This window comes from Perissodus microlepis, chromosome 10 (genome assembly GCF_051167445.1).
Source record: "Perissodus microlepis isolate ML-2025 ecotype Zambia chromosome 10, ASM5116744v1, whole genome shotgun sequence".
Classification (NCBI taxonomy): domain Eukaryota; kingdom Metazoa; phylum Chordata; class Actinopteri; order Cichliformes; family Cichlidae; genus Perissodus; species Perissodus microlepis.
Genome location: NC_140470.1, coordinates 15,194,023 through 15,218,795, shown reverse-complemented (window position 1 = coordinate 15,218,795; position 24,773 = coordinate 15,194,023). Strand labels below are relative to the sequence as shown.

The window sequence follows — 24,773 nt, the reverse complement described above, 5'->3', positions numbered from 1 at the left end:
GCTTGCTGTGTAATTATATTGTCTTCAACGTTCCAGCGAATAGGTTCAAGCTACAAACCTATCAAAGGCAGTATCTGTGTGCTAAGAGGCTGAATGGGTATGTTAGGCCCAGAAACAATTGTAGCTTCTTTTTAATATGTAATAGACATTAGCGGTTATTGATTGGGGTGTGAGCTTTGTTTCAGTCTTACCTGCATGGATACTATAGTATAGTAACATAGTATAGTTATACTATAGTAGCATACACTATATTGCCTGAAGTATTCGTTAAACTGCCTTCATACGCATATGAACTTGAGTGACATCTTAATCCATTCTTAATCCATGGGGATTAATATGATGTCGGCCCAATCTTTGCAGATATAACAATTGTTCTGGAAAGGTTTTCCACAACGTTTAGGAGCGTTTACTGACCATTCTTCCATAGGCACATTTGTGAGACCAGACGTTGATGTTGGCTCAAAGTCTGCGCTCCAATTCATCCCCAACATGTTCTGTTGAGTTGACATCGGGACTCTGTGCAGCTCAGTCAAGTTCCTCCACACCAAATTCGCTCCTCCACATCTTTATGGATCTTGCTTTGTGCACTGGTGCGCAGTCGTGTTGGAATAGGAACAAGCCATCTCCAAACTGTTCCAACAAAGTTGGGAGCATTTAAATTGTGCAATATGTCTTGGTGTGATTAAGCATTCAGAATTCCTCTCTCTGGAAATGAAGGGCAGAGCCCAACTCTTGAAAAACAACCCGACACTATAATCCTCCCTCCACCAAAATTCACACTTGGCACAATGCAGTCAAAAAAGTACTGTCCTCCTGGCAAACCGCCAAACCCAGACTCATTGAAATGCCAGAAAGAGAAGTGTATTTCATCACTCCAGTCCAGTAGCAGTGTGCTTTATATAAGTCCATCTGACGTTTTGCATTACACTTGGTGATGTAGGGCTTGGATGCAGCTGCTCGGCCATGGAAACCCATTCCATTAAGCTTTCTGCACACTGTTTTTGAGCTACCCTGAAGGCCACAGGAAGTTTGGATTGACTCTGCAGAAAGACCTCTGCGCCTCAGTATCCACTGGCCCGGGTCTGTGATTTTACATGACTGAGTTGCTGTTCCCAGTCATTTACCCTTTGTTGTAATATCACCAACAGCTGACTGTTGGTGATATTATAACCAACAGTCAGCTGTTGGTGACTGAATATTTTTACAACTGCACATGTTGCACAAGTGGCATCCTATAATGGTACCGCGCTGGAATTCATTGAACTCCTGAGAGTGACCCATTCTTTCACAAACGTTTGTAGAAGCAGTCTGCATGCCTAGGTGCTTGATGTTATACACCTGTGGCCATGAAAGTGATTGTAACACAAGAATTCAATCATTTGAATGGGTGAGTAAATACTTTTGGCAATATAGTGTATTATTTAAAGGATTTATTTCCACACTGTTTTTCATGTGATGATAGTCACTTTGCAGTTATTAGTAGAGCATCTATAAGAGAAGGAACTATGGTTCTTTTGCATATTAGTATATGAGTCTTCGTGTTTTGTTTGTAAAGAAAAAAAGGAGTTCAGACTAGAGGCTGTGATGTATTCCAGTGACACATAGCTTATTATTTATTATTCACTTCTGTCCTGAAAATAAACAGAGCCAGAGCAACAGTAAAAGACTATGTGACGATGATATTTCACTTACAGACATGTCAAATTTAGCATCACATATTTACAGTCAATCTTCAAGTTAAAAAAATGAGAGAATGATTTGAGGTCAGTAAGCTGCGATATACATCTCACAGTGCAACATGTAAATCAAGTCAAGAACAGGTTGAAAAACAAAAAGCTATCTGTGGGAAAACATCTGTTGCTTGATGCCCACATGATTTTCCTGTGAGGATTTGTAACCTACCTTGTTGCTCCAGTTAAGAAATCTCAGCTCTGAGCTGGTTAAAACACGATCTTTGTAACAAGACCTTTGTTAATCCTGCCAGATTCCCTCTCATTTGATATTGCTTCCAGCTTTCTGTGGATTTGCTCAGCAGTGCAGCACTGAGACGGGTTTTTTTTCTCTCTACACAAGGTAGCACCAGTTTTAGAAAATAAGACCCCTGGTTTATGAGAAGATGTGCAACTAGGAAGGAATTTAACACTTACTATATGCAGCCATGACAAGTCAATATTTGGAAGTTAAAAATATCTCAGAAGTGTGGTGTAAAGTTCAGAGGAGCCAGTGGCGTGGGAGTGGAGTCATTGGCCCAGTTCAGAGTAAAGTTGGCCTTGCTCTGTGCACTCTGCTCTGGTACTGGGAAAGCAATATGACAAGCAACACCTATAATCAAAATAAGAAGCGAAACCAGTAAGGCGGTTCCCCGACGGAAAATCAGCTGTGTTGTAGAAAGCACCACTTTGGGTTTGGTGGTTTCGTTATGTTCAGTGTCCCTCTCAGATGGTGCTGCATTAGTATTGATGATGCCTGGCACTTGAGCAGCTTTCATCTCCTGATCCAGGGTGTTGACAGGACTGTAGCCATCTGTTTTTGGAGCTTCTCCACCATCCGATTGGGCCTTCACAGCGCAAAGATGCAGTTAATGGATGTGTGAGTGGCTCCATTATGATATGACAAGATACACAAAACACGCTGTGTTGAAAGACTTACTGAGTCTGGGCAGACATGACCATCCAGCAGCATTGCTTCATTGAGCTCTGTACCAGGAAGGTGTCCAGGTCCTACCAATAACTTCTTCCCAGCTCGCAGTTGAGCCTAAAACATGTCAGAGCGAGGTTCAAGAAGCAAATAAAAATCTGGTAACTCTTGGGTATAAATCCACAAAAGTAAACCACAATCTAAAAACAGATATAGTCCTCTGCTTTCTTCCTGCTGTTTTCAAACACATTACTACTCACCTGTCAGCTCTGGCATCGTTATACAATAATATGAATAATAAAAATTTAAAAAAAAAAAATTTAAATAAAAAGAAACTGACAAAAACAAGGAGATTATATAGAGTTTATAGAGCTACTCTTGACAAACAAATGTGTTTGGCACAACCGGGCATTAAGATCTTTACTCTGCTCGCTAAAGCAGCCGGATGTGGCAGGTTTGTCTCCCTAGCCGGCTCAAACAGGCTACAGGTATTTGTTGTTGTTTGTTGTTTTCTCCCTAGCTCTCTCTCTCTTCTGTCTCGCTCGCCTGGGCGGAGCTCAATGTGTGGTGAGCCAAAACACCTGCAAGCGACTGCTCACCTGTGTCTCATTATTCCTGCCTCTCCCAGCCACCGTTTAAGATGGTGGCTCGGTGTTTCATGTCGCTGGAACGTTAAACGACTATCGTTAGCGTTGCCCAGCTGTAAAATGATCTCCAGTGTTTCCTGCGTGTCTTTCCTGGTGTTGATTCTCTCATCTGTCTCCGTACCTAGATTCCCTGGTTCCATCCGTATTACGCGTCCCTGGACTACCTGAGTGTGAGTGTAAATTACAAGCATGGAGAGAAGTGAAGAGGAGTGTGTTGAGTGGCATGGCAGAAGAGGAGCGTGTGTGGAATTTCCCTCACCATTCCCTGTGGCTGCCCTTCCCCTTTCCTCCCCTCAGTACTTGTATATAGTCACCCGGTTTGTTGTAAATAAACCTTTTGCACCTTTCTCCCTGTCTGCGCTTGAATCCGTTCAGTCCACCGTGACAAGGTTATACACAAATAATTAAATGTATTAGTATGTGGGATGTGTGAGAGTACATATTGTCTTTTATGTCTTATCTATTTTTTTGAAAGTAAGAAAAAATTAAAGCTAAACAAAGAAAAGCAAAAGTTCTAAGAATAAAACTAAAATAACTTTTGCAACGATATACAGATAAAAAAAAAAACTTACTGACAGACCTCCAAAGGTTTAACTCAGAAATGTCACCTGTTACATTCATACTTTTTTTTGGAAGATTGAAATAATATCTATGCTTTTAGAGAAAGATATGAGCGTCTTACCTTCTGAGTGACTTTTTTCCAGTTAATTTTAAAGATCAGAACCAGAAATAACACTGTCTCGAGGGAAAGGCATACAAGCAGGCCCAGCCACAAACCTGAAAGGAGGAACACAAATTCAAACAAACACATCAAGAAATAGTCTAGCTATCAAGCTATCAAACTGCTTATACCAATGGTCTTTAAAGACACAGCCAAGCTGACAGTCGACTCTGCTTATTCACAGCTGTAGACTTTGAGTCCATATGCTCGTATAAAGTAGAGACAGCACACCTAGACTGTGCTTCCATGTTCGGATGCTGTGCCTGTGTACAGAATTTCCAACTGTCTTTGCAATCCCATGGTACTTGTATTGTTTTATTTTATTTTTGTGACAACCACTATGAAAGCCAATTGATCAAAGACCATTGATCAATGGCCATGAGTACCATTCACAGAGAGTTGGGGAATGGCTGCAATCACAGCATTGTAAGATGGTGAAAGATGTACCCTTAGGCCCCCTCCTCGATTCAGAGATGGTCTTTCCCTTTTCACGTAAATGGCCTCCTTGACTCTGCGCTCAAACCAGCGTTCCTCCCTGTCCAAGATGCGTACATCCTCATCATTACTGGAGTGTCAAGAGTGTCTTTGATTAATGGTCATGACAATTTGCATATTAAGGATCCAGGAACTGACCTCACAGCTCATTGTTCACTCAGTGGTGCTAGTTTCAGTCAGTATGCAAAGGTACTGTTTATAAGGTTGGGGAAACCTGCAGTCAGCTGAGACTGAAGAAGTCACTTGGTTGAGTGACAAAATGTTTCTCCCACTGAAAACACTATGTCCAGATGAACAGAATCAACTTTTTGGGGTCAAAAAAAGTCTCCTTCAAAAATTTTAAAAATCCTACAGACTGCACAAAAAAGTTAAAAGGTGTTAGTGTACACAAACAGACACATTTGATGAAAAGTTCACATCCCTGATGTACATTAGGATAATCTGATTTATTTACAATACTTTGCAAAAGTCATGAGTCCCACACTGCTTTAATAATATTGCGGGCTGATAGTGCTTCACTGTGTACTTTTCTGTCCAGATATCCTTTTACTGCATTGTCAGAGTGTTTGGGATCATTGTCGTGTTGAAAAAATAAGCTGATGGCAAGATGGCACTGCACTGTGAATCATAATCTGATGGCCTTTTTTTGCGTTCATAATTCCATTAATTTTGATCAGATTTGTTTAAGAACACTTTAAAAATTACAAGTCTCTCACTCCTTGAAAGCAAAAATTAAGAAATGAGAAATTTGCACAATACTGTATAATATTTAATTGTGTGTTGTGTGCAACTGTTTTTAAGTGAATGAGAATTTAATTTAATCAGCTTGGATTAAAAAAAAGAAACATAAATAATGAATAATATTTTTTTAAAGGTAATCATATCTATATCCATGCAGTTTTACACATCAAGGTTTTTCGGCTCTTGTGGAAAATGTTACGAAACAGCTGTTGAATTACCTCAGGTGAAGAGTGTGACCTATAGCTGGCTCTTTATCTCAGACTGATACTAAAGGCTGGGTTATACAACTAAATCCTAAATCAACAGCAGCTGAAGTGCATTGTGGGTAATGGGATATCTTTGTATTAAAAATGATCAGACTGCAAAACTAATCGTACATAATTGAAATCCAGTTGCATAGAGTTACATTTAGAAACCCAGTGTTGCTGCCTACAGGCTCTTATGTGCCGGCTTAAGTGCCACTGGTGATAAATCTTGGTATCAGACATTGTTATCAGCTGTTTTATTACTTGTCTCACCCTAATGTCATATGACCTCTGTCAAATTGTGCATTCTCCACTGTGTATTTTGTGTTCCTTGTCTCTGTGCCAAATTATCTTTGCATTGAGAATTCCTGTCTTTTCTTCTCCATGAAGGTCTATCTGTGAGTCTGAACCTACCTGGTATCCTGTTTTTTGTCCTTGCTCTTCCCTGTCAGACTTGGTTTGCCTGTTCTGATCAACTTCCTGCGTGCACCCGACTGTCTCTTGCCTGAAGTAAAGACTGCATCTCAGGGCTTTGAAGCCTATTTCAAAACTTTTTTTCATGTTATGCCGTTGAGTCCTTTTGGCTTATCAGTCCACCCATCTATTTTCTTAATCATTTATCCAACTACAGTCACCAGGAGTCTGCACCTTATCCCAGGTGACTTTGTTAAAGGGGCTTGAGTAAACCCTGGCTAACACAGGGCTAACAGTCACATCCACACCTACACCCTTGACCTAACATGAAAGATTTTAGGCTGTGGCAGCCGAAAGCCCTCACAGGCAAAGAGGGAACATGCAAACTTGCTATGAATACCAAACCTTCTTGCTGTGAGGCAAAAGTGCAAACCTGTGCACCACTACAGCATTTAACTTATAGCTTGTCTGTAGAAAGATGCCTACAATGGAATAAAAGTATTACCTAATATCCTCAGGTTGGCATAAAACATCAAAGCTATTCCTACTGGCAGGCCGATGAGGTAGTAACCCATCAGGTTGGAGATGGCAGCAATTTTCTGCATCCCAGATCCTACAAGAATTCCTGAGCAGACACACTGAAATGGAACACAGAATAAAAGGAAACAAAGTTGAGGGTTTGATTTGATCAAGCAGACAACCAGCTCTCTGAATTAGTCTTTGTAAAGTGAGATGAGAACATCGTTTTTTGTTGTGTAAAGGCATACCAGAAGTGAATCAAAGAACTGTACAAAAACGTGCACTGTGAGGTTTTCAGACACAGTCGCCACAATTTCGCTGCAGAGAGCAGAAAAAGAGCATTAAAACAGTGTTATGATAATATTTTACAGGCTTGAATGTGTGTGTTGCTGTAATACTCACACATCAGAGGTAAATATGAAGCCAACAACTGACTTACAGCTTGCAAAACCAATACCCTGGCAAACAGCAAGCGCTCCTATAGAGAAAATGCATATAAGTCCATGTGTCCTTATTTTATCATGTATTACATATGTTTGAATTTTCAAAGAAATGTTTAAATATCCTAATACCCGACAGAAATAGGGTCACTTTGCAGGTGAGCAAAGCTCTGGTGGTGTCCCCGGCCCCCAGAGCATTCCCAACACGCACACAAGCAGCTGCATGGATACCTAAAGGAGTCTACAAGGTCCAGACCAGAGTAAGCGTTTTTCCCAAATTGCAGAAGTGCTGTTAAATAATAAGATGACTGTGTTCAACTAAGTAAATGGCTGATCCGTACCATGTATGCAATGGTTCCTATTTCATTCAGCACATGCTGAGCAGCAAGATCCACTTCACCAAGTAAACCTGAGATGATTTAGAGAGAGATTCATGAAAGGTTTTGCTGCTGTGCACGAATGTGACATTTTTACACAAACTTTTGAGACAAAGATTTTACAGTGAGGTAAGATCTTGTGAATTAAACTTTTCCATTTTCCATGATGATTTTTTTGCAAAAAAAAAAAAGTGAAAACCAGGACATTATCTGGGGAGGTAACCTCAAAGAAGATGGGAGAATTGCAAAGTAGTAAATATATTTTAACAGCATTTCGACTGTAATAATTTACAATATCACTGATACTGAACAGATTCTAACTGGAAATAAGCACATTGTAATAGCAATATAATGTATAATTTGTGGAATATGATTCCAAATATTATCAGGCCACTGATTAGAGTATAGATTTTTGTTTACAGAAAGATAAGACAACCCTGGTAAACATTTTAGTGCATTTTTGAGAAAGGTTTAAGATTTAATCTTTATTATTAAATCACTGAAACATAACCCCTTCATCAGAATTTACTATTTTATCATATTGAACCCTTTGCTTCCTTTACATGTAGATCTATCAGTATTGCATATGCACTCCTCCCCAACTCTGCTCACCTCCAGCATGAGCATGCTCATCTCTGTTCAGTCACCCTAATTCTAATCTATGCTGCATAGTGTAATATTGTATTAATAGAAGAACAAAGACAACCAGAAGCACCAACAGTAATATCAAGGTCAAGTTATCACACAGTTAATGATATGCTGCTAATGATAGATAAATCTTTTTCCTAGAAACCAGTTATAACAAGTTAGCCTAAACCAGCAAGATTATGCATTACTTATGATTATTTCTTTAGATTTGTTCCATATGAACCCCTGGAAGTCTGAATCTGGGTTTTTGAGACATGATCACTGTATTTTTGTGACTTGTGCACGGCAGAGATGTTCTGTCATAGTGATAACTGCTAGGTTAAAAGGAAAAAAATAGCTTGATTTTTGTTTTCTACTTGAGAAAATAAGTGTAAAATGAGTGTGTGTAATCGGCCGTTTACGTGCATGTTTGTTTGTCTGGCAAATAACACTGACCAGCGAGAAAACTGCCAATCTCCCAGAGCCACCATTCAAAGTAGACCATAAGTAAACTTGGAATAGCCAGCTTCATGTAAGAGCCCCATTCCTGCAGACATTCAGTGGACCAACCTGTAAGGTTTACAGAAAACTCAATTCAGTAAAACTAATGTCTGAAAAGCTGCATCGTTCACTTTGTGTTATTCATGTGTAGCACTCACCTCCCCATGTCTTCTGATGGAGCTTCCTTATTCTGATGTAGCCATACAGCAGCAAGCAGAGGGTGATCTGAGCGAGGCTGTTAGCGATTGCTGATCCACTGAAAACACAGATGATAAAACGTATTTATACCTGTGGTTGCCAGAGGAATGACCACTAACAAACAACATTAACAAACACAGGACTACACTGAGGAGGCATGGACCAAAAAACTAACAGAAAGACTGTGGTTTGGCACACTAGGTTTCTCATGAGCTGAGGAAAGACTTTTCACAATTAGTAGGAGTGAGTGCTTGGTAAATGTGAGGGATAGGAGAAACAGGGCCCAGACAGAGGCCTGGGTTGAGTCATCTGCCTGATGAATCAAATGTTTTTCCAGCTGGAATAACTCCTGTCAGAGAACTTTCTTCTTCCTTTGCCCTACGCTGCCCCCCTCACTTAAATAAATTTCAAAAATAATAAACATCAGTGCACTGCTGACTCACATTTAACAGAAAACAAATTTTCTTCTCCTCTCAGTCCCCTCTTTGGACAACAGTGTAGTGAACATGGCAGTGACAGAGGGCTTTTTTCTGTTTTATTAATAGATTGTATCTGTTACTCCACCATCAAAAAGTCCATAAAAAATGAAAAGGCAAAATGAGGCAGTGTGACACACTTACATGATGCCCAAATTGAGGGTGAAGATCAAGACGTAGTTGAAGCCCAAGTTTAAAACATTCGCTATTCCTGCTGTGTACATCTGTGGCAATATGATCCCCTGAAAGATTTTTTTTTAAAGGCATGATTAGCAATCCAGTATGCAGAGCCACCATTCCTCGGCAAGAGTATTTATTTACTTAAATTACTTTACTATTTTCCCAAAGACAAATTCAGGTAAGTGTAGCACACTGGTGGAAACTAGAATAAGACATTATCTCACTGAAACTGCACATTAGCTGCTTATGATGTATTTGGCGCTAAAAAATAGACCTGACAGTTGAACTAGACAAAAGGGGGACAATAAAGGATTTCAAAAAAATTGCATAGTATGTGCATGATTACATTTCTGTCACAGAAAATCACAAGTCTGAACCTTAAAAGGGCGCTTTACGATGTTATATATAATATTGTGCTAACATTAGCTGATAGTGTGGGTAAACAGCTGCAATGGCACAGCATGGCACAGTGTCTATATATGCATATATATACAAATATACATATAAATATCTGAATATTTATATATTATTCCCTTCTTGCTCCTGTGGGCGGTCTTTATTTTTCAAACTCGGGTCCTCTAGCAGAGGCCTGGGAGCTGGAAGTTCCTGCACAGTATATTTGCTGGTATATTATCCTTTTGTTATGCTTTGTTTATTAGTATTATTTATTGTTTATTAGTATTATTCATTAGTATTATTAGTATTATTAGTATTATTAGTATTATTATTCATTAGTATTATTAGTATTATTTATTAGTATTATATTTATTAGTATTAGTTTATTAGTATTAGTTTATTAGTATTATTTGTTTATTATTATTATTAGTATTATTTGTTTATTAGTATTATTCTATGTTCTTTGTGAGGGGTTAGTTCTTGGGTTGTGTCTCGTGTTTAGTATAGGTTCAGTTCAGTGTCAAGTCTGTGTCTGTTTCTTGTTTCCTGTTTTATTGTGAAAGGTTGTGCCTCATGTCAGTGTGTCAAACCCTCTCAGCTGTGTCTCCCTCCTGTTTCTAATTCCTTGATGACTCCCTCAGTGTATTTAAGCCCAGTGTGTCTTTGTATCAGTGTCGCGTCGTCAATGTCTACTCACCCTCAGTTTCCACTGTGTGGTCTGTTACCTGTTTTTGCCTGCCTGTTAGTTTATATTTTCCAGTTTAGTTAGTCTTCTGTTTGATCAGCAGCCTGCAATAAAGCAGTTTATTCTGAGTTTACTTTCGCCTCCGTAAGTCCTGCATTTTGGGTCCTTCCTCTCTGCCTGCCTGCACACAGCCATGACAGAGTGCTCCGGCAATCACTGGGACCACGGAAACTTTCACGATCCACATCGTCTCAAGTTCTTCTCAGGAAGATGTGGTGTTCCCTTCTGGTAGTTCCATCCCCTCAGTTCTAACTACCTTCCCTCTCTTTGTTTCCATCCGACTACACTTCTCCAGTCCGAATGACACTCCAATCTTGTTGCTGTACATCATGGTGGAAAGCCCAGCAGCACCTCCATTTCTTGAGGGTTCTGAGATGGAACCGGCTGCAGACTGACCTACTAGTGTCCTTCTACTGAGCCACAATTGAGAGTGTGCTGGTGCACGCCATCTCCATGTGGTACGCTGGTTGAACAACAGCTGATAAGAAGAGACTCCAAAATGTCACCAGAATTGCAGAGAAGGTGATCGGTTGTCCACTCCCCTCCCTGGAGTGCATTGCCAGCTCTAGATGTCGCTCCATAGCCTGGGCAATTTTAAAAGACCACTTCCATCCTAACCACCACCTATTTAACATCATGCCCTCTGGAGAAAGGTTCAGATCCATCAGATGCAAAACCAACAGACTAAAGATCAGCTTCTTCCCGTGGGCTGACAGAAGTCTCAATGCACCAGAACACTGACACCACACTGACACACTCCTGCAGTCTTCCCCTTTGTTTACTTATGGTAACCTTGAGTGTGTGTACGTGTGCATGGGAGGGTGGGTGTGTGCAGACGTGGGTATGCACGTGCGAGCAGACCTCTCCCATACAGTCATTCTGTTTTTGCTATTGACAATTTCCTGCGCAATATCTTGGTAAATGTGCAATAATAATAATCCTTCCTTTTTTTTCTAACACGAAGATGCCTGTTCATCTTCGTGGCTATGATGGCTGACAGGAGCTTCCATTTGGTACTGAGGCAGGTTATTGGCCGGTAGTTGGATGGGATTGGTCCCTTTTGGGGATCCTTGGGAATCAGGACTGTCTGGCCTTCAGTTAGCCATTACAGGTGTCTCTCGTTCATTCGCAGCTGATTTATTTGTGCTGCCAGTTATTCAGACTGGAGATTCATTCTTGGATGTCTGCACTATGATGGTTATTGGCCCCTGTTCAGAGAGGTTGCCGTGGTCTGCAACCTCTGGTTTATTCTCCTGGTATACCTCTTCAAGTGCTTGCTGTACTTCTTAGTAAAAGGAGAAGGAGGATATCTCCTTCGTAGATACCACACTTAACAACATAACAACATGACCTTTCTGTTTTAGTTTCCCCTGAAAGGTGTCTGATTCCTACACACCAGAAGCATACTTGTTTGATCTCATGAACCTACCTGGTTTTGCAGGTAGGCAACCTGCAGCTGGTGCAGAAACATAGCCTGTAGCAGAAAGAAAGACAACATGAATTTAGTTGTTTGTTTGTTTTTTACTAAATTAAATTGGCAGTAATAATTCTCAAACATGAGGGTTAAACAACTCAATACTAGTGCGCTTACTAAACTGCTGCATGTGTGTTACTAAATGCAGATGTTGAAACACTGCAGCTGATAAGTACACAATAACTAATAATCTCAGTCAAGGTTAGGAAGTAAGTGGACTAAGTCTCAGTCTCAGTTCATTAAACTCACTGGAACAGCTGGTAGAAATGCCATCATATATATCTGGGCAATTCTGAAAGGGAAGCAAACAAAATGATATTCATTTAGTGAAGCAAACATAAAGACAATCATTCAAGTTTGCAAAAAGTGCATCTGTAAATTCATTCATTGTGGGAAAGTGCATCAGCACTGTCTTCACATTAAATCAGTTTTCAATTGTAGTCCCTTGAAATCAAATTTAATTTAATCTCATACAAATTTACTCAGAAACTCTGAAAACACATATAAAGCTGAAGTTTTCTAAGCACAGAATAGTATTTGTACCACTGATAAAAATGCCAACAACAGAACTAAAAATATAGATTTGTATTCCTTTTTTTCCAGTTAGATATTCAAAGATGCTATATCAGCCTTAAAAACCATGATTTTACCTCGCCACCTCTTCCTCTTGGTGCATGAGGATCAGTAGGCTGTAAGAGTTCATGATAATAGCCCAACATGGCAGGCAAAATGCCAGCAAGATCAGTGAACTCCTTTGAAGAATCACTCCAACACGTTTCATGTTTTTACTGCCAAAAGTCTGCAAAACACAAACAATGCCAATGGGAACTGGATTTGACTCCATCATAGTGAAATTTAAACCTTCCCGTGGATAAAACCGCTGCAACAATAATACACACGCACAGTGTGGTTTGCTCACCTGAGAGATGAGTGTATCACAAGCAAAGGCAAGGCCTTGGCCTGTTGCAACTGTGGTCGCATTAACGGTCTGAGAGGTGAAGAATAAAAAAACAAGTCACACTATAGTAAACAGTTCATACATTCATTATGTCCAAAACTTGAAGTTGTATTATAAATAAATTTAAGATCATGGGTTGCTGTCACCTTCAAATTATTCTTAAATTAAAAATGTATTACACTTCAACCTTTGACAATCAAAATACGTATCAAGTCAAAGAGAGGCAGTTATTTTTGCACACCAAGATAAAAGTTGGGTTAATGTTGCATCAAACTGAAATGTGTCATGTACTCCATTCCTTTGTATATTTTATGCCGCAAAGCAACATAAAATATAAAATGAGACCAGATCTTGAGATGGAGTCACACCATCCATCCTGGCAACACCCGTCTTCAAACACAGACTTCACTGTGAGCTTACTTACATTATACAGTAGTCTTAAATGGTTGTGAAGCTACTGAGTGGACAAATTGGTCCACAGACAGAAAACACCTGGAAAGGTACTGAAAAGCACCCGAGAGCTGTTCCCACTATTTTAAAATGGTGACACATACGAACACAGAAAGAGAGAGAGACAGATTCACAATTTAAAAACAATAGGGGCGAATCGTGGCTCAAAGAGTTGGCAGTTCGTCTTGTAACCGGAAGGTTGCCAGTTCGAGCCCCGGCTCGGGCAGTCTCGGTCGTTGTGTCCTTGGGCAAGACACTTCACCTGCCGCCTACTGGTGATGGCCAGAGGGGCCGATGGCGCGATATGGCAGCCTCGCTTCTGTCAGTCTGCCCCAGGGCAGCTGTGGCTACAACTGTAGCTGCCTCCATTTACTGTAGCTGTGTGAGAGTGAATGAATAGTGGAATTGTAAAGTGCTTTGAGGGCCCCGAAAAGCGCTATATAAATGCAATCCATTATTGTTATTATAAACATCCATCACTGAGGTTAGTGCAACTTGATTTGCTCCTCACAAAGATGTAGGGTGATTCAGCAAACACAGAGCACTGGACTGTTTTCGGAGTATATGCTCAGAGCTTAAAAACTTTCTGACTGATCAAATGAAAAAGCAAAAATGTTTGTAGATTTTCTGCCATACATAGAGAAAATAAGAGCTGTTTTCATCTCTGATACATTCCACTTCAATGATCCTAATTTCAAGTTGCAGGCCAGAAACAACAGTGAGCAACCTCGTGTCAGTGGAGTGATTTTCAGATGAAAACAAAGGTCGTTAAAGCGTTGATAGATAAAGTTCTGTTTAGTTCCAAATTGTTTTAAATGAATCAGACGAGGTGTACTAAAATCGTGATGATCAAGGAATCCCTGGAGAATAAAATTTCTTCGAATTTGTTCAGCAATCCAAACATAAAAGATCAAGCAGAGTACTTCGTTGCTACGATTTTCACAGGGAGTGGCCAGGACAAGATTAGAAATGAATCTATCAGAGGGAGAGCTGAGTAGTTTAGAGCAGCGGTCCCCAACCCCCGGACCTCGGACCGGTACCGGTCCGTGAGTCGTTTGGTACCGGGCCTCGAGAGTTGAGGCTCAGGTGTGAAATGTATGGTTTTCAGGGTTTTTATCGGTTTTCAGCGTTATTTTGTTATCGTTTTTATTGTTTACTCGGTTTTCCTGGGTCTTTTCACGTGTGTTATGAATAAATTTTCTTTTTTTCGGTACCGGTACTAGTTTTATTTTGTTGTATTTATCCGCGACACCTTAAAGGCCGGTCCATGAAAATATTGTCGGGCATAAACCGGTCCGTGGCGCAAAAAAGGTTGGGGACCGCTGGTTTAGAGACATAATTAAAAAATTGAAAATTGACTCTATTGGACAAAGCATGAGGAAAAGAGAAATATCACAGATAGGATTCATGGATGCAATGAAGGAGGCCATGCAGAGGGTTGGTGTGCAGAAGACGATGCTAGTGACCAGGTAATATAGTGGCAGATGATATGCTCAGACAACCCCTAAAAGGAGCAGATCCTAGTAACTACAGCCTCTGCTTGCATTTCAGTTAAACAATAATAATAATAATAATAATAATAATAATAATAATAATCTTGATTTTTTTAAAACAATAAAATATAGTTCGATTTTTCTTTGTAGCAATTCCACAAATTATTATTACCTTACTGGAAAGGAAAGGAAACTTAATCTCCCATTAACAGAAAACACAATATATTAATTCTCACTGGGTTTTGCAGTCCCCCTGCTAATTGTTCCTTTGACATTTTGAGTTGTATTTTGCTAGCGGCGAGGGACAAAAAACAATTCACACAGTGCACTGTACTAGTGCTTAGCTGATCTCCTCTGATCTCCTCTGATCTGATAGTCAGTGAAATGATCCTTTTGGGTGTTTCTTAACAGCTCTAAGGCTTACAACCTAGTAAGCAAGCAGCAATAGATCATTCAACCATTTTTTTGTTGTTGTTGTTGTTGTTGTTGTTGTTGTTGTTTTTGTTTGCTTGTTTACTTTTTAGGCTTAATGTTAACGAACAAAAAAGAAAAGAAAAGATTAAACTGCTTTATAACCAATCAAGCCCCACTGCAGTAAGGCTATGGAGCTAGCCTAACCTAACCTCACACCAGTAGCGGGAAGTTAGCAGGTTAGCAGAGGGGATAGAGTTTGTATAAAATTTAACTGAAACTCAACCAAAACCAAATCCTGAGACTGGACCGCACTCACAGGCAAAGGTAAAGGAGAAGCTCTGTCATTTTTAGATGGAAACTTTCAAGCACTAAGCTAAACCTCTTGTTGTACCGGTCAGGCAGCTACGTGGATGCCTTGCACACCCAGTCTGGAGTCTGGAAGTCATTTATAAACAGGAGCTCCGACTGAAATGTTGCAGGATCAAGGATGGATCAAGTTGCAATCAGCAAGGTACAGTATAATCGAGTGAAGGAGAGGGATAGCAGGCCAGAAGCAGGCATGCCGTGCAGGAGGTGGACTACTATGCAGGTAGTGTAAACGTTTACCAAGTTAAAAATAATGCTAGCAGAACACTTAGCATTAACAACTACATTCCTGGCATATTGAGAAATGTGTAGGGCCATTTCAGAGCTGTTAAAGTGACTAACACCATATCAAAGATATGATGGAGCAACTACAGTTCATTCACTTTTAAACACTAAACCACAAGTCTCAAACATAATTACAGGCTCCAATCCGGCCCACTGGACAGCTAGAGGATATAGATTTTGTACTTTTAACTATCTTTACATAATATTTAAAAATTTCTTACTGAGAAAGACCTCCTCTACTGCCATTCATGCTACACCAAAGTAATTCAGTAGAAGATAAGCAAATAAATGACAGAAAAGATCCTGTTTTTTAAGAGTATACTGTAGTTTTTACAGTGGTTCTACGTTTAAATATTTTCTATGAACTTTCTGTTTTATAATTATAGGACAGCCTGGGCAATAAGCTGCCTGAACTTTCTCTGTAACTTTACACATTTATTTTTTTCAATTTCAATCCAAAAATTCGTGCTTTCATTTACTACACCAGCATTTCTCTGTTATGTAGGAAAACTGACACATACTGTTGAAATTGCACTTCTTTTTCTTACATTAGGATATCTCAGGGATTAAATGTATAGTTAAATGTCTTTACACTGAAAGAAAGTGCAGCGTCACTGGTTTGACCTACTTAAAATCAAAGTGTGGTGTATTTGGCCTATGATGTAAAATGAGTTTGACATCCCTGAGAATGCAAGGCAGTATTCATTAATTAATCGAAGCAAGTTCAACAAGCTTCAGCATTTGAGCTGAAAGGACAGCACTATCACTGAGGTGGATGATTGAGTTTTGCTTCTGCTTTGGACCAGATAACAACTTGTTCCTGCACGAAAAGCTAGAAAGGAAACACCTGTCTCCTGTCCACTTGATAAAGGCATCCTCTGTTAGAGCTGGAGCTACAATGAAGGATAAGGCAAAGTCCTTCTTCTGCAAGGACAGGTGAGTAAGTAGATATTTTTCTTGGCTGGTTACTCTTTGCCATCTCCTTGCCGCTTCAGCACCTCGGACAGTGACATGACCTACTGGGGTTTTGTTTTTGTAGTGCAGTTATCGGCTTTAAAACATTTTTTTAATAAGATCAATCTAATATTTTACAGTATAACTTTTATGTGCATTCTTAAAATTCATAAATGCATGAGATTTTGTTTTTGATAATAACTAGATTTGGTATGCTATTGTGCTTGTTTCCTTAACAATGTTGTTTTTTAGAGTACAGGCGACAACCCCTCCTAAGGGAATGTACATGATTCATTAGTTGATATTAACCAGTGCTTAGTAGAAGTTTGAATTTTCTAAATATTTCATTCAGTTATGTTTTAAATGTGCAACAAGCCACATTCAGAAACTCAATATCCAACTAGTGCCTCGCCATCTCAAACTGAAAAGGTTTCAATTACAGTCAGAAAGGTTGTACACACGAGAGCCAAAACAACCCAACATCAACTTTTAGCCCAGGCTAGTGCTCTAAATTACAAAATGGTTAACATGTTAAAGTGAACCCCGTCTCTGGGCTGGGGCCCTGGCTGGGCCTTGGGGGCTTGGGTCCTGGTTGGTGTGTTGCCAGGGTTGTGGGCAGGTGGGTGTATGGGGGCCCAGCCCTGGCGCAGGGTGCCGCCAGTGCATCCAGCCATCTGAGGGGCTCTTCAACTGGTGGGGGAGGCTGTTACATCTTGCAGGAGGTCTCCTCTCTTCAGGAACTCACTCTGCAGGAGGGGGAGATATAGGAGAGGTGAGGAAGCTCTCAGCCTGGGCGTCTATTGTCTTGTGTAGTCTGGAAGATGAGTGGATGACGGGGTGGGTGCAGTTTTCTCTGTGGTGGGGTTTGGTGGGCTGTCCCGGGCTCTGTGGGGCCAGGCGGTGCTGCTGAACTGGGCCCCGGTCCGGATGGGCTTGGGCCCCCTTTCCCTGGTCCCTGGCGGGTTACAGAGTATGGGGGTGCCTACTGGGGTCAGCGGGGGAGCTGGCCCCAGGGAGGGGTCACTTGCCCCTCCCTTCGTTCCCTCCCCATCTCCAGCTGCCTCCCTCTTCCCGCTCCACCACAATCACCCACACATGCAGGGCCTTGGGGTAAAGGTGTGTCACCAGGGTGCAGGGGAGGCATCCCCCCCCCGTCCCCTTCTGGCTGCCTGTGCCTCAATTTTATCCAACAATTTAGACATTCACATTACTCACACTCTCTTTACACATACATATAGGATCTTGGGGGTGGGCACACTACACGGTATCCAAAAGACCATCAGGGTGTACACCTCACCCCTGGCGTCGTTGCCCACCTCTCAATTTTAAATACGCGTAGACATTGAGGGCTATCAGGAGGGGCTATGCGCTTACCTGCTGCTCTCTGGCAGGTAGCTCCATGTCCTCCTGGGTTTTAAATGCACCTTAGAACACACATGCATCAACACTACATATGAGCGGGCGGAAGGAGGTTTGGAGTCTTCACACACCCCCGTTCTCTGCAGCCTGCTGGAGCGGGGGGGCTAGGAGGAGCTGGCCGTCCAATTGGGGTCTGGAATGTGGGGCCTCCCTGCTGCTGCCGAGTCGGGGCAGTCTGCTTCTCTCCACCCCAGGGAAAAGGGTAACACTACCTGGGTCTGGGTGCAGTTTCCCCCTCCAGGGGCAAGGGTACCTAGACCTGGGGTATAGAGTACGCTTGGGGAGTGTGATTGGGTGTACAGTGTCTCTCTATGTCTGTCTCCACGTTGGTTGAGTGTTGAGTAATTGCATATGAGAGCATGAGGGTGGGAATGGATGTTTGTATCTGTGTGTGCCTGTATGTCTGTGTCTATATGTCAGGTTGGGTATCAGATGAAACCTCTCTAGGGACATCTCAGGCCCTCTAAGGTATGGAGGCCTATCTCCCCCCACCACTTCCCCTGCCAGTGGCAGACGCCCTCAGACATCGGTGCATTGGTGGTTCTTTGTGTCCGGGGATGGGCGTCCAGGTACACACCGGCTCACTCCTGGTGGCTGCTTGTCAGGGCCTGGAGCCTGGGGCTCGCTCGGGCCACTTCGGGGGTGGGGTGCCCTCAGCCTCTCGGCCTGGGGCTCGGTCACTCTGGCACAGCTGGCTGCCGGCAGAACTCACGGGCACGTCACTGCAACCCCCCCTGGCTTCTGCTCCGCGGCTGCTGAGTGACCCCTCATCTGGGGCTCTCCTCAGCTCTTTCTGGGATAGTGTCGCGGCTGCCCCTCTGTTGGTCTTCCTTGGTCTCTTGTGTTCTGAGGGCCTCTGGATGTCTGGAGTTTTGATCTCCTCCATACCTGCTTCATGCCGGTATGGACGGGGCTGTGGCTCCCCACACCCTCTAACAGATCATTACATGTAGGAACCTTTTAAATACAAGCACGCTCATGCTCACAGGTGTAGTTAAAATGGCGCCGGTGAGGTCGGCTGCCGTGCTGGATGCTCTGCCCCAACTTCTCCACTTTTTGCGGTTTTTCGTCACTTTTTGCTATATCTGCCATAATCTTGCATGGGCATCATGCAAAACACACAAATTCGCTACAGTAGAGACACTCTGGTTTCTATTGGTCTACAATACACGAACATTTCACCATGTTTAACTCCGGACCCAACCTGGCCAAAGGAGATCCTGAGAGAGAACAAAGGACGCGACCCTAAGCAACGGCCTCGAGGGAAACGAGCCGGCGTCAGGAACAGGCTACGGGCTCGTGCACACCGCGCACCCATGCCCAGTATTCTGCTAGCCAATGTTCAATCCATTGAGAACAAGCTTGATGACCTCAGAGCCAGAATCAAGTTCCAGAGAGACATTCGGGACTGCAACCTCCTCTGCTTCACCGAGACTTGGCTGAACCCAGCGATACCAGATCACACCGTGCAGCCGGCGGGGTTCTTTTCGGTTTACCGCATGGACAGGACAATGGAGTCGGGGAAGAAAAGAGGTGGTGGAGTGTGTTTGATGGTGAACAACAGATGGTGCGACAGCACAAACATCTCCCCACTCACACGCTCTTGCTCGCCCAATCTGGAACTTTTGATCGTTAAATGTCGCCCTTTCTATCTCCCTCGGGAATTCACTGTGGTCATTGCCTGCACTGTTTACATTCTGCCTCACGCGGACTCGGACACTGCCTTATGTGAGCTACATGAGGCTCTCACACATCAACAAACACTTCACCAAGATGCCGCACTCATTGTTATGGGAGATTTTAACAGAGTGAATCTCAAACGGACATTTCACAACCTTCACCAGCACATCAACTGCCCCACCCAGGGCACTAGGACATTAGACCACTGCTACACCCTGTTCAAGAACTGTTACAAGGCTCAGCCCCTGCCGGCATTTGGAAAATCGGACCATGCCGCCATCTTCCTCATGCCTGCTTACAAACAAAGGCTAAAGCAGCAACCATCAATCAGGAGGGAGGTCGCTCGCTGGACGGACCAATCAGTGGCCGCGCTGCAGGACGCACTGGATGACGCACTGGATGACGCACTGGATGACGCAGACTGGGACATGTTTCGGCGCAGCTCTGATGACATCAACATGTTTACGGAAGTGGTTGTGGGATTTATCGGGAAACTAGCGGACGACACAGCAGAAAGAACTATCATCCGAACGTTTCCCAACCAGAAGCCGTGGGTGGATAAAAACATCCACGATGCTCTGAGATCACGCACCGCTGCCTACAATGAAGGGCTCGTCTCCGGTAATATGGACCTATACAAGGCTGCGTCCTACAACGTGTGCAGCGCGGTCAGAAAGGCAAAGCGGAGCTACGGGGAAAAACTAGAGTCACAGCTACGACAGTGCGACTCTAGGAGCCTGTTGAAAGGACTGCGGACTATAACGGACTATAAACGACCAGCTTCTTCAATGATGAATGCCGATGCTTCACTGGCTGATGAGCTGAACACGTTTTATGCTCACTTCGACGCCGCAGCAATTAAAACAACAAACGGCTGCGCGCACTCGAAGTGCACCAGTGAAGAAAATGCATTCATCATCACAGAGCATGCCATGAGGAACACTTTCAGGAGGGTGAACACCAGGAAGGCAGCAGGACCAGATGCAATCCCTGGCCGGGTCCTGAGAGCCTGCGCTGACCAGCTAGCACCGGTGTTCACGGAGATCTTCAACCTCTCCCTGGCCCAAGCAGTGGTTCCCACGTGCTTCAAACAGTCCATTATTGTTCCTGTTCCAAAGAAACAACAGCCCGCTTGCCACAATGACTACCGTCCAGTAGCACTGACTTCAATTGTGATGAAGTGTTTTGAAAGACTGATGAGAGATCACATCACTTCTTCACTTCCTGCCACCATCGACTCACTTCAGTTTGCTTACCGGACTAATCGTTCCACAAACGATGCCATATCTCACCTGCTCCACACATCCCTGAGTCACCTGGACACTGGCAGAGGGAATTATGTTAGGATGCTGTTCGTGGACTACAGTTCAGCATTCAACACAATAATTCCCTCTAAGCTTTTCACCAAGTTGACGGATCTAGGACTCAGTCACTGACTGTGTCAGTGGATCCTCAACTTCCTCACAGACAGACCCCAATCAGTGAGGGTGGGAAAACAAGTCTCCCCCTCCATCTCACTCAGCACTGGAGTGCCTCAGGGCTGTGTTTTAAGCCCCCTGCTGTACTCACTGTACACTTATGACTGTGTAGCCACATCAGACACCACCTCCATTGTCAAGTTTGCTGACGACACTGTTGTTGTGGGCCTGATCTCCGACAACATCGAGACGGCCTACCTCTAGGAGATTAGGAACCTGGAGAACTGGTGCCAGGAGAATAACCTCCTCCTAAACATCAGCAAGACTAAGGAGCTGATCGTGGACTTCACTACAAAGCAGGTGAGGAATTACAAGCCCCTCATCATCAGTGGCACGCCAGTGGAGCGAGTGGACAGTTTCCGATACCTGGGTGTCCACATCACTCAGGACCTGTCATGGTCCTGTCACATCAACACCCTGGTTAAGAAAGCCCGTCAGCGTCTCTTCTTCCTCAGAAGACTTAGAGATTTCCATCTGCCGCTGAAGGTGCTCAAGAACTTTTACTCCTGCACCATCGAGAGCGTCCTGACGGCAAACATCTGCACCTGGTTTGGGAACAGCACCAAGCACGACAGACGAGATCTGCAAAGAGTGGTGCGCTCGGCCGAACGCATCATTCAATCAGAGCTCCCTGACCTGCTGTCCATCTACACCAAGCGGTGCAAGACCAAAGCTAGGAAGATTATGATGGACCTCTCCCATCCCAACAATGGACTCTTCTCACTGTTGAGGTCTGGGAAGCGCTTCCGCTCCCTTAAGGCCAAAACAGAGAGAATGAGGAGGAGCTTCTTCCCCCAGGCTATTCGGGCCCTGAACAAGGTGTAGGACTGGACTCTCCCACACACATCACTATAAGACTGGACTCTCACACACATCACATCACCACACGCACTCTGGTTTTTCTTTATGCACACTTCCTATAATTTATAATCTTTATAATCTCTTTCTGCTATTTGCACATTTTTTACTGTAAATTTCTAAGTTAATTTGTAAATTTTTGTAGTAACCTGTAAATTGTAAATACTGTAAAACTTTTTTCTGTCATTTAATGGTCGGGCATTGCACAGCTACAAGCATTTCACCCCCATGTCATACTGTGTATGGTTGTGTGTGTGTGACAAATAAAATTTGAATTTGAATTTGAAATTTACACACGGGTGCTCACACACACAAACTACACCCCTTTTGGCTCCTACCTCAAAGCACACTGTGTGCTGTCGATCTTACATGCTGCACAATAATGTTTAATATTTAGTATTTACTGTTATATTCCCATAGATCATCATGATGTTGTTTGTTTTGTTGCTCTTTTTTTTTTTTTCTTCTGCTTGTTTTCTCTTTTTTCTTTCTCAACAGGTGATCCAGGTGATTGATATATGTATTTTTTGTCTGCTTATTTTGTTGGGTTGGTTTTTTTTGCCCTTTATCCCCATCCCTCTTCTCTGCTGTTTTTCTTTCCCTCTTTCTTTCTCCCCTTTCTTTTCCCCAGTCAAGTCTGTCCCGTATTTAGCAAGTGAAAATAAAATAAAATAAACAATAAAAGGTGAATCAAATAGACCATTACGGCAAGGCTGGGATGGTCCATTTGGTAAAGTAAATCCGTTGGGCATCTTTCTTCGCCTTTAGACAATAATTCTGATGGCAAAAGAGCCAAACGGGACAGGCAAAAAATAAATAAATAAATAAAGTGAACCCCAAAAAGCTTAAAGTGAAGTGTTTGCCCTCTAAGTGCAGTCAGAACTGTAAGTAGGCTGTTCATTAACATTATGAATAAGTACAATTAAAGCCTATCATAAATTAAAGTTTTGCCTTAAGGAACCATTCATCAACCCTTCATGCCTTGTGTACGTAGGAACAGGCTAGAAATGTTGCTTAACAGGCTAAACCCAGTAACTCAGTATTTTTTTTACCCCTCAGCTGTAAAAGGCTGATGAGATATTTTTATCCACTCGCTGGGCAGGTGGGCAGGCAGCGTCAACACCCAAGTTTGTAAATGCAATAACTCGAGAATGAGGTGAAGCAGGAGTTTCAAATTCATATCTTAGACGTATCTACGAAAAATCTTTTTGAATCCTGGTGACCTCGACCTCAAGGTTATAGGTCCTTTCCTAGGATTTTCAGATTTATACCATTTAGACCACTTGTCACATCTACTAGGAGGCTGAGGGGTAGCCTTGGCAACCGCCAGGTTTTTTTTTTGTTTTTCTTTTTTATTAATTTGCAGTGTCCCTTCCCTCTGAGGTGACAACTGGACCCAACTCATACCTGTAACAGGACCTCACGGCGTAACAGAGCCACTGGATCCCTTCACTGCATGCATCAGTGGTTCTGATTTTCCTTTTATTTTCTCACTTCTCATATAACTAACTATAGAAACCACTATAGTAATAAGAGTTATTAGCTATTTTGCTGCTCTTTGTTTCACCACGTGGATTTGTCTCTTCTGTTGCACTCAATGAACAAAACACATACCAGTACATTCAGGCAAACCAGCATCACCTCCAGTATGCAAAAAGACAAACAATTTAGAGAGAAAGTGGTCTTATTGCGCTACCATAACAACCCACAAGAAGCAGACAAAGCAGTGGTGCTAAAATAAACTGTTCTGAAAAGGAGTACAGTACGTACCGCTGAGGCCAGTGCATATCCAGCCAGTGCTGCATTGCTAATGTGACCACAGAATATGGTGATAACAAATGACAGGAGGAAGTGCAGAATCCGTGACAGCAGCTGTAAAAACAAGCAGGACTTTAATAATTTGCTGGTACGGTGAAAGCACAGCAATTTATTGCCATTAACTGTGTCCAGGGGACTTATCAGTACTTGGCAAAGCAGTGTTGTGAAATCACAAGGCACAGACCTGATTGCATTAATATTCAGTCAGTATAGACAACATTTTTTCTTCACTGTTTTAGGCATGCAATATATTCAGTTTATATTTGAGAAATAGTGACTAGTTTCACTGCATTATGTAAACCTGTACTAAAAACAGTAATTCTGCACTGCAGGAGTGCACTGACTGTGCGTATTATAATCATGGGATCCCCCAACTAAAAAGGAAAAGAAGAAAAAGAAGACCACTTTCTGCTACTTACCAGTGGGCCTGTGAGTCGTAACACTTGGTAGAGTTCTTCTCTGTAAGCCTGCGGCAGCAAGCGTTTCATGCAACTACACTCAAAGAGTTTGGATCTCACCCATGATGCACCCTCGTCTTCCACAGCCCCTGCCGTCTTAGCAACAGAAACCTCAGTAACAGGCCCTGCACCGGGCAAGGGGTGTGCTGGTTCCGGTGAAGCCAGCTTCTCCATTCAAACACAGAAAGAGAATACAGACGGGAGAGAGGAGGGAGAAAAGTTAGAAAGCACTGGTGGGAGGGAGCGAGAGTGGCAGGGAGGGAGTGGGGTAAGAAAGTGCAAGGGTAAGAGGGGCAGTTGGCCTATCTG

General features: G+C 42.7%; 1 protein-coding gene across 1 annotated transcript; it reads right to left on the bottom strand.

Moving 5' to 3' along the window:
• Positions 1-1,580: 1,580 nt before the first annotated feature.
• Positions 1,581-24,660, bottom strand: slc47a1 (solute carrier family 47 member 1). Its single transcript, XM_084942394.1, has 17 exons — positions 24,426-24,660; positions 23,959-24,060; positions 12,753-12,821; positions 12,484-12,632; positions 12,083-12,125; positions 11,789-11,833; positions 9,183-9,280; positions 8,523-8,620; positions 8,320-8,433; positions 7,201-7,268; positions 6,992-7,100; positions 6,822-6,897; positions 6,668-6,737; positions 6,406-6,538; positions 3,967-4,061; positions 2,650-2,754; positions 1,581-2,557 (listed from the first exon to the last, which is right to left on the bottom strand). Exons 1-17 carry the CDS (start codon positions 24,636-24,638, stop codon positions 2,192-2,194), a joined length of 1,953 nt encoding a protein of 650 aa, XP_084798520.1. The 5' UTR covers positions 24,639-24,660; the 3' UTR covers positions 1,581-2,191.
• Between the last annotated feature and the right edge of the window lie 113 nt (positions 24,661-24,773).

What these genes read in the sequence shown, in the direction of transcription:
- slc47a1 (XM_084942394.1), bottom strand. Translation starts at nt 24,638, where the DNA reads ATGGAGAAGCTGGCTTCACCGGAACCAGCACACCCCTTGCCCGGTGCA. An exon ending in CATTTCTACCAGCTGTTCCA is followed by an intron (nt 11,834 to 12,082) that starts GTGAGTTTAATG and finishes TTTCTGCTACAG; the next exon opens with GCTATGTTTCTGCACCAGCT. An exon ending in ACCCTCAATTTGGGCATCAT is followed by an intron (nt 8,621 to 9,182) that starts GTAAGTGTGTCA and finishes CTGTGTTTTCAG; the next exon opens with TGGATCAGCAATCGCTAACA.